Here is a 10,000-nt window from a genome sequence, read left to right as displayed (position 1 = left end):
TCTCCTTGTGTGCCACTTACCGCACTTTGATGTCATCTGCGATCTATTATTAAAGAACTTAAGAAACGACAACGGCGACGGATACGAGTACGTCACAAATTTGCATATTTAGTGGGCAAAAACAATAGCTTTGCACGCTCCGTACGTGCGTTTTTCACTTTTGTCCATGTTTTTGCCGTCGTCAGCAAAACGACAATGTGAAATAGACAAATTTGAGGTTTGTTGAAGAACGTCAACACTTGAGGATAAAATTGCGTCTTCTCCCCTAAATTTAAACGCCGTTCCGACAGTGTCATTCTCAAGGAATTATCACACCCTTGCAAAGCAAAGCAGTTTGTGACGTCATCTCAGGCATAAGCCAACGCCTTACACTAGCTTAGTCGTGAGACAAACAACCACTGGTTTTTGTTAAATTTTGCGGTGCAATAAGATTGGCATTTTGAAGTGAAAATGGCAGAACATTTTCGCAATAGGTGAATCGATTTACCTCAGCAAAGAAAGTAAAATATTTGAAGTTTAAACATAGTTTCAAGCCACTCCGGCTTAAATGAATGCAAGAGAACTGAGGTTTTAATTGACATTCCTACCCAATGTCTTCTTCAGGGTTTCACCAGTGTTACGCTTACATTTTATGCCGGAGGAGCGTGTTCAAGTAGGCTCCTTTGGAATGCTTGTGATTTTGAATACTGTAACAGTAACACTGATAAAACCCCTATCACCTTATACTCCTTAATACCTGCAAACCCAAACGTAAAGGTGGTGTCTACATAAAATAAGTAAAAATTTCATTCTCAGAATAATTCAAAGTGTAATCCTCGGCACCTTTCAAAGTGTATTTTTTGAAACGTTGCTGGTATCCGCACAAGATTCTCAAAGTCTTCAGGAAAACGTATTCTTAGCTCCTCCGCAGCATGAAAGGAATCCAAAAACACACTGTCTCCCCCTTCAACTTGTGTATCAAATCTAAAAAATCACGTGAGAGTTAAGGATAAACATCCACTAGAGGTGACTCAATTTTAATATTATTATAATAAAATGTGTGATATATAGGGGCCGCAGAGAGAGAGGGGCTAGGTGAGGTATAGCCCTCCCACTTTTTTCCTACAGTAATGTTTTCTCCTAAACCTTCCCCCCCCCCCCCCACATTTCTGTGACCCATCCCCCACTTCCAAATGTACATTTTGTACTATAAGATTAGTACTTACAACTTGCCATAAATGCTAGATTACCAGGTTCAATGAACGGTGTGATTAATTTCTTTGATATTGAGCATTGTTTCAAAAGCTCTTTCATGATTGATCATTGGATTGACCTGTCTTGAATTTGTAAGGTTTAGTACGTTTGTCAATAAATTGGTCTGTAGTGTTTTAGTGTCGTGTTTTGAACTTTGAATCTTTAAAGAAACAGTAACAGGGATTGGCAAGTTGGGCTTGGAATCTGTAGCAAAAGGGTTGCCATCCTCAGCAATATTGGATGAAAATGGATAGCAGATAATGGAAAAGACAAAGGGAAACTAACTGTTAGAAAATATGCAAATGGGGGGGGGGGGGGGGGAATGTGACTGCTGTGCATTAATGACTCCTTCCCTGCAATCAACCTCTGCATTTTAGTTAAGTCATGAGTGATCAGGGACTGCAAGCTGTTGTATGCAAGGAAGTTGGAACGCATGAGAGGTTCCTCGATTAGCTATCAAAGATCTCCTCCTTGGTTCCAAATCATTTGCTACCACTGAAATGGAGACTGAGCTTATTCACAGTCTAAAAGAGTTTCTGAAACAAACTCATTTCAAAAGCGTAATTATTTAAAATAATCTGATAACAGGGTTTGTACACTTTTTGAGACCAAAATTTCAAGGACTTTTCAAGGACTTCCAAGGGCCAAATTCTGAAATTTCAAGGACCTCTTTTTTAATTACGTTGAAGAATTTACTCACTAAAATAGTCTCAGTACAATTCTTGCTCATTTTCCATAACATACATGCCTGAAAATAATGCAGGCACTGGTAACCATTCTTGAGCCCACAGCTTGTCACGTTTGTATGACACGACTTGAGTGGCTGATCATTTTTACTGACGTTTTCAAAGATTAAAATTGCGGGTTGGAAAAAATTCAAGATTTTTCAAGGACCAAGAATGAAGAGCAGAGATTTTCAAGGACTTTTAAGGCCTTGAAAATGTACTCTCAAAATTCAAGGGTTTTCAAGACACGTAGGAACCCTGTGATAAGCTCTCCAAGATCAACGGGTTCAAGAAATTCGAATTCCCCTTCCTGATCTACATTCTGATTCTTCAGGGGACAATTTAAGAATCCCTGCCTCAATTTTACCAACTGACGACATACTTCAAACAATGAAGTAACTGCAGTCCTGGTGGTGACTCATAGTACATCAGGTCCATATGTAAACCAAGCTCCACATCAGAATATGCAATGTTGATAGGATCAGGAGTGCTATATACGTCAAACGACTAAAGAAAAACAACAACAAAGATTTACAGAGTTGAAAATACTGAATATTTCAGCCACATACATGCCTCCTTCTGAATCCTAAATTCAAGGCTTTTTCTTCAGCCAAAGAAGTCTCAGGAAACTGCAACTTGAAAGACCACAAATCACAGGATATGACTTACTATCCCATATATGGTTTCCTGTACAGGACCTATTCTTCTTGCGACCTAGTAAATAGAAAGAAACAAAAAACAATGATGTTGTTTGAGATGAAGCAAACCATCTAGCACACGGAACTGATAATTGAAATAAACCTGAACAACAACTCCCTGAAATTTAGGCATGATTCATAAACAGAGGTTTTTGCTACTCCTTATGTAGTTGACATGAAAGTTAAAATCCTCAAAAAAAGACACAAGAAGCATCAAAGTCCTGTGGAGAGAGGCGTTCGAACCGTTCTTTTTGAGGGTTAAAATACCGCTCCATAGTTTCAACATGTATGTGAAGTATTTGGGAAACTCCACATTGACCTTACCTGCAGCACATTAGCTTCATTAACAACTGGGACATTTTTTACTAATGATATGCCATCCTCACTCATCTGTAAAAGCATTCTGTTGCAACACAAAAGGGAATTTAAGACAAAATGTGGACCCAGTCACTTATTCAAAAAAGTGAATAATTAAGGTTGTACACATCATGTCCTTTTCTAAAAACTGACTCTTGGTTTGGAGTGAGTTTTCTGACCTACATAGCTAAGAAGCATAATATACCGGTATTTAATTGAAAAATTCTTGTTCTCAAGATGGCAGTGAAAAGCATCAAATTGGCTACAACCAATGTCATGTCCAACAAGCAACAATGGAATGTAATTTCTATAATAAATTAAAATTTGTTTTACTACACTCTGAAACATATTAATTTTACATGACAAAACCACTGAAACTTGTTTCAATTCCACGAAATGACTGATGTAATCCAATTCCATAGAAGGTCATAAAAATTATATATATGATATATGAGCTGAAATTGAAAGTTATTTTGCAATTCCAGACGCACAAGCAGATTTCTGTTTTCAAGTGTTATAATACTGCAGCCATTATTTTGTTCACTCTCACCCAGCTCGAATTAAGCTAGTGTACTGCCAGCAAGCTCAAAGACTCTTTGTAAGTACATGTGATCACTTATAGTTTTCTTTCTTTGATCAGGCAATCAGTGTACGTCAGGTCACCTTATTGATTACCGATGGGCACCAGTGGGTATTTAAATTGCCATGGAACTTGATAAATACAAAGTACAGCAGATATTTTCTCTTTTTAATAATGCACTCAAAACTACTTACAGTCCAATTGCAACTGGTCTGCCATACCTTGGTAAAGATATGTGGCATCTGTGACATTATGTAACTTGATGTGATCAAAATCTGTGGGGCTTTGCTCTACATAGTTAACATGTATCACTATGATTTTAAATTATCTTAATTTCAAGACTTCATACTTTTACATAACTTACTTCCACAATCCTTCTCTTGAATTCATAATATCACTGTACTGAACTTCTGGCAGGTTGTGCTTTTTTTCATTAGATAGAGAAAGCAATGTGAAAATCAACTATTTGTTGACAGCAAAACTGTGAGACACTGATCTCTTCAATATAACAGGCACAAGGATAATTTGGACATTATAATGTTGAGCAAGTTGTTTCCTGCAGAAACACCATGGCAGGACATGATAGTGTGCTTTCTTGCCCTATTTGATGAACTGCATCTCGGAATTTACCGTGAGTTAGGAGACCTTTCTTCCACTTTTACTCAATTGAAGCATGAGAAGCCATATAATAATTATGTAAAGTAAAGCACTCACACTCAGTTAATACTGTAAGACGTAGGAAACTAGTAAGTAGATAACATTTACATGAAATTACATGTAGATGAAAAATTTGACATGATTGAGGCTTGAGCTTACATACAATCATCCCCTGTCCTTATCAGGGACTTTATAAATCAAATCAAAGCAGATGAATACGTCAAGTCCAAAATAATGCTGTTTTTGTTTTTTTTTTAATGAAAGGGGAAAACGTCTTGAAGCAGTTTTTTCACCAGGCAAAAAACTCAACCTACAGCGGTACAAGACACCAAGGCCTGGAATTGAACCTGGGAGACAAAGGTAAAGGACGACTTCTAAGCTTGAAGGGATAAAACTTGCTATAATGGCTCAATGGCTCAGATTTTCCACTGGCATACTTACATTTCCTAAGTGTGGCTTTGTTAGTCTTTTTTTGTTTTGTAATGTTCTTGCAGCTTCTGAGTAACAGTTCTCTCTAAGCCATTTTAACTGAATCCTTCCATGGTGGTCTCCTTCAAATTCTAGAGCCAACTGAGGATTCTCCTTGGCTTCTAAATAACCAATTAAAATGGTTGTAAGCTATTACCCCTAGGGCTCCTATGAGACTGGTTCTCTACTATTTGTAGACAACAATCATTTCTAATAAAAATAAAGGAATGGTAGAAGTAACCCTTGCACCTAACTCCCTTCCACCATTCGTCTTTAACCTGCACCTACATGTAAATATGTACATTTATTTCAATGAGTACTTATACAGGGGCAGTCATTACTAAACCAAGAAACAGCAAAACACTGAAACACCGAAATGAAACACTAAAAGACTATGTATGACCCCATCATACAGTGAATACTCACCAACAAAGGTTGGATTTGAGATTAGGATTCAGATTCCTAATCTCATTCCGAAGTTAAAGTTGGTATAGTACAGAGACCGAGGTCTTGTTTCTGTAAATAACATGACAGCCTTATGCAAAACTCTCATATTTGATATCTGAAGTCGCGAGCTTTCAAATCTGTAGTTAATTCAGTAAATTCATTATTGGTATTATTAAATGCTTATTTCCTTAATACGTATCACCTTACCAGTACTAGACAGAGTTATCAAAGGCTATTTTAAGACTACAATAAACTCACCAAAAACAGAGATATCTAATATTTTTATAGCATCTGGAAGAGATGCCAGGTCAAAAGTTCTCTGGCCACTATGTCCTTGCTTACAATTTTCACACTGACAAGAAAACCGCAACCAGCTACTATGAAACCTGAAAGGAACCAAGTTTAAAATGAACAAGATGCACATAACTCCCTATTAACATTATAGTTTTACACAAAATTTTCGAAAATTGGGGAAAACAGAACATGTAAAAGTGCAAACCAGAAAAAACTGTCTAGTAATCCCTAATTCAAGTAAAGCTATGATCTTCGCAGTTAGGAACGCAATTTTTACAATTGCGTAGAGAAGCCTGAAAAATTCACGACTTCAACGGGGTTTTGAACCCGTGACCTCGCGAAGTCCTGAATTTTTCAGGCTTCTCTACGCAATTGTAAAAATTGCGTTCATAACTGCGAAGATCATAGCTTTACTTGATTTCATATCCGCAGTTCAAAATTATATGCTTCATTTCATGTACCATTTCATCATTGATTCATTCCTCACTGGACCATTAGAACCCACAAATGACCAGCTCCCAACGTCAGTGGCTTCATATCTCAGTTGGTTAGAGCGTCGTACCGGAATCGCAAGGTCACAGGTTCAAACCCCGTTGAAGTCCTGAATTTTTCAGGCTTCTCTACGCAATTGCAAAAATTGCGTTCATAACTGCAAAGATCATAGCTTTACTTGATTTCATATCCGCAGTTCATATATGATTCATTTCATATACCATTTCATCATTAATCCCTAATTCGTTTAACTAGGGTTAACGGGGCTACTGTTTTGATGATAAACTTCTTAAATCCTATAGCTATTACAAAACTGACTGAAAAGAATAATTATTATTATTATACCTATTCTCAACAAATCTGGAATTGCTGCAAATTTCTGGATAAAATTTGATATCATTGTTCTGTGCGAAACTGGTTCAAATTTGTTCTCTTTACCAGCTCTTTCAGTCTTGAGAGTAAGACTTCCGGATTTTACTCAGTCTAATGCCTGTTGTTAATCAGGGCCTCTTCAGGGATGATTTATGGGTTAAAGCTAAATAATTATTGGATATGTCAGTTTAAAAATCTTGCCAAGTGTGGTTAACTCTATGAACGGCAAGTAGGACTAGCTCTTTTACTTAACTTAAAATTACAGACAAGTGTTTGCTGAAGTTGATAAAGTAGTTCATACATTTTCATTTCCCTTTCTCTGTAACATTGAGTGCAAGACAATGTACAAATAAACAAGCTATAGATGCGTTGCGTGAAAATGATTCTACTCTAGTCTGTGTTTACCAACTGGTGGCTGTCCTAATTCATAAACTTCCCTAAGTACTCTGTTAGTGGAGCTTTGCTCTGTGGAGATACCCTGCCTTGTGGCAAAAGTTTATAAATAATAAATAAATAAATAAATAAATATAAATGTGTATAAAAAATTTGTTCCCTTTAATTAGTTAAGCTATTATGCAGATATTATAATGCTGCTAAATAACTCCAACATTTGACAAAAGCAACCACCTAATATTTTTCATTAACCTTTAATTCCCCAGCCGGCCTGAACCGGCCATACTCTGTCTAACGCCAGACCATTTTACTCGTCAATGGGGAACCCCTGGGAGTCAATGGGTATTTAGGTCAAGTTAAAAAATTAATGTTTATGCATACAGTAAGTTACATACTTTGATCTGTGGCCATCTTTCCATTCTATCTCTATGCTGGTACCAAGCACATGGGTCTTAATTTCAGTTACACTGTATGCTGACTGCAATAAACAATATTTAAATTAAACTATATTACATACTGCACTAAAATCACATGTGGGCTAATGGCTCTCTCCATTCCCTCCTTTTTGATTTTACTCTGTCGAAAATGGTTTGCAGCCGCTCTAGGGGTAACTTGGTTAACAACATATAGATCCACTCTAAAACTATGTCTTAAAGTGCTACTATGACAAAAAAATCAATCTTCTTTTTCTTTGGATTTTAAAACTATGTTTAATAACAGTTTCATTGAAACAATAAAGACCATTCTTGAGTCTTCTAGAACTGCCACCCTTTCTCAATTAGATGTTCTTAAACTGTGAGACATAAAAACCCCACACATCAATGTTCCAGGAATTCCAAAACTCAGAGCAATTGATTAACATTCTGATAATTATTATTTACTTGAATCTCGCTAACTTCATCAGTGAATTTAGCTGATCAGTCAAGATCATGTGACTTAGTTGTCCTGTAGTTCCACAGGGTAAAACTAATCAGTTCACTTTAAGAGATTCAAATTAATTATTTATAATACATATCTTAAAGCTATTTGCTCTGAGTTTTGGAAAAGCTATAACATTGACCCACTCACACCTAGAGCTCTCCTAATCAGCACGTGAAATCATCTGGCGTTAGACAGAGTAAAACCTATAAATGTCACTCTCAGGTGGGTAAAGTCTCCCTCCTGGGAGTCAATGGGTTTATTGCTGTACCAGTGCAGGAAAATAATATTTTCACCAACCCCAACAATGTAATGTTCACGCAAAGAAGGGCTGTAGTTCCCAGACTGATGGTCTGTTCTTTGTGGTGCATTATGATAAGCATGTTAAATAAGAATTGCCAGCCACGTGAACCTTTACCAAGATTCAACAGTCAGATAATCCCTGACAGAGTGACCTCACCCACCTCCATTCTCTTTCTCAGGCTGAAAGCCTTGTACATACATGTTCTTGGAAGTAAGCCACTTCGTCCAAACAACAGGTTTTTTCCTTGTTTGACACGAGAGATCATCATTACAAACTACAATACTGTAATTATTATTGATCAAAAAAGCATCCTCTCTTGCAAAAGCATTCCTCTTTGATTAGGCTACCTGTTAAAATAAGAAATATTTAAAAAAATGAGATGCTCTTGAAATAAAGGCTTCCTTCTTTGCTGAAACACCTTCTCTTTATTGCTTTCAAAGCTAAGAGTTTTAAAATAGGCAAGTTTTCTACTTCCCCTCGGGAAAAAATATGCTTCCTGTGCTATACCAGGGGCTGCAGAGAGGGAGGGGCTGGGGGGGGGGGGGAGGGGTAGTCCCCCACTTTTTCCTAAACCCCTCACCCCTCCCCTCACACTTCCGTGGTCCACATAAAAATGTAGCCCCAACGCCCACTTTCAAATGCACTCCGTGGCCCCTGTAGACCCAGAAATCACAAGACCAGGGGATGCCGACTGGGGCAGCCCTTTGGGAATGACGACAACTATTCTCCTCAATTGGTTGGTGTGGATTTTATTTGGGCAGGTACAAAACACAGGTCTCTCTGTTTTACCACTACATAAACAACCTAAAAATTCTAAACATTCATTAAGGCAGTATGTTTTCAATGCGGTTATGCCTTCTGTTTACACAACACCGACCGAGAACATTGGCCAAACCAGGTCAATTTAAAACGATGAGGTTTCATCTATTGTGTAAACAGCGAAACCGCATCGATTTGAATGCGGTTACTATTTTGGCACGAGATTTTGCACTGTTCAATTCAAAATGGTGAATTTAGCACGTAGCGGAGCAATTGCTTATACGATCACGACTTTGATTTTCTGGCGAAAACGATTCCGTGTAAACACTTCCAAACCGCATCGATTTTGACGCGGTTTCGAAGTAAACCACAGGCTCCCCAAGCTGAAAATACGTGGTGTATGCGACAGTTTGTGTATATAGAGAATTGTATGGGAAAATCACCGATCGTAAAAAAATTGTGTAAATAACTATCTCATTTGAAATATAGTTTTCCTACCTCAAATATGTGACGAACTTGTCTCTTTTGCTGAGTTTAGAGCCATTCTGACGCCGTTTAGTGAAGTTATCCAGAAGGCCGTTACTAAAATAATAGGAAGGCTGACCACTCCATCCATCGCTGGCCAGACCTCACTCCACAAATCGTTTTCTCCTCAACAGGAAAAGTCCCGAATCGCAATAAAAACAACAGTTCCATAAAGCCCAATAAATTTCACTCCAAATACGTGTGTTTCGGCGGCCGAAAGACTCGTGACGAACGAAAACTTTGCCTTAAAATTCACCTCTTAGGCTTTCCTCAGAGGCTTGAGACCGGGCTGGCGACAACGGAAACTCGCAAGATGGTTTCAGCCTCAACTCTGATTGGTCCATTTGAATTTGACTGCACGCTGGCAACACAACCGTTGTTGACTACCCGGTCACAAGTCAATAACGGTCGTGTTGCCAGCGCGCGGTCAAATTCAAATGGACCAATCAGAGTTGAGGCTGAAACCATCTTGCGAGTTTCCGTTGTCGCCAGCCCGGTCACAAGCCTCTGAGGAAAGCCAAAGAGGTGAATTTTAAGGCAAAGTTTTCGTTTGTCACGAGTCTTTCGGCCGCCGAAACACACGTATTTGGAGTGAAATTTATTGGGCTTTATGGAACTGTTGTTTTTATTGCGATTCGGGACTTTTCCTGTTGAGGAGAAAACGATTTGTGGAGTGAGGTCTGGCCAGCGACGGATGGAGTGGTCGGCCTTCCTATTATTTTAGTAACGGCCTTCTGGATAACTTCACTAAACGGCGTCAGAATGGCTCTAAACTCGG

General features: G+C 38.2%; 1 protein-coding gene across 1 annotated transcript in view; it reads right to left on the bottom strand.

The window, feature by feature from the left end:
- Positions 1–10,000, bottom strand: part of LOC138060511 (gamma-butyrobetaine dioxygenase-like) — a 20,325-nt gene that overhangs the window by 9,508 nt on the left and 817 nt on the right. The window contains exons 2-10 of the mRNA XM_068906314.1: positions 8,099–8,285; positions 7,112–7,194; positions 5,424–5,551; positions 4,692–4,840; positions 3,958–4,016; positions 2,981–3,059; positions 2,628–2,672; positions 2,341–2,465; positions 823–963 (exon numbers count right to left, since the gene is read on the bottom strand). Of these exons, the coding sequence (XP_068762415.1) occupies positions 823–963; positions 2,341–2,465; positions 2,628–2,672; positions 2,981–3,059; positions 3,958–4,016; positions 4,692–4,840; positions 5,424–5,551; positions 7,112–7,194; positions 8,099–8,206 (917 nt within the window). The 5' untranslated portion in view covers positions 8,207–8,285. The remainder of the gene's footprint in view (positions 1–822; positions 964–2,340; positions 2,466–2,627; positions 2,673–2,980; positions 3,060–3,957; positions 4,017–4,691; positions 4,841–5,423; positions 5,552–7,111; positions 7,195–8,098; positions 8,286–10,000) is intronic.

The sequence above is a fragment of the Montipora capricornis genome, chromosome 8 (assembly GCF_036669925.1).
Source record: "Montipora capricornis isolate CH-2021 chromosome 8, ASM3666992v2, whole genome shotgun sequence".
Taxonomy (NCBI): domain Eukaryota; kingdom Metazoa; phylum Cnidaria; class Anthozoa; order Scleractinia; family Acroporidae; genus Montipora; species Montipora capricornis.
The sequence above is the reverse complement of the archived record's forward strand: the minus strand, read 5'-3'. Positions and strand labels throughout refer to the sequence as shown.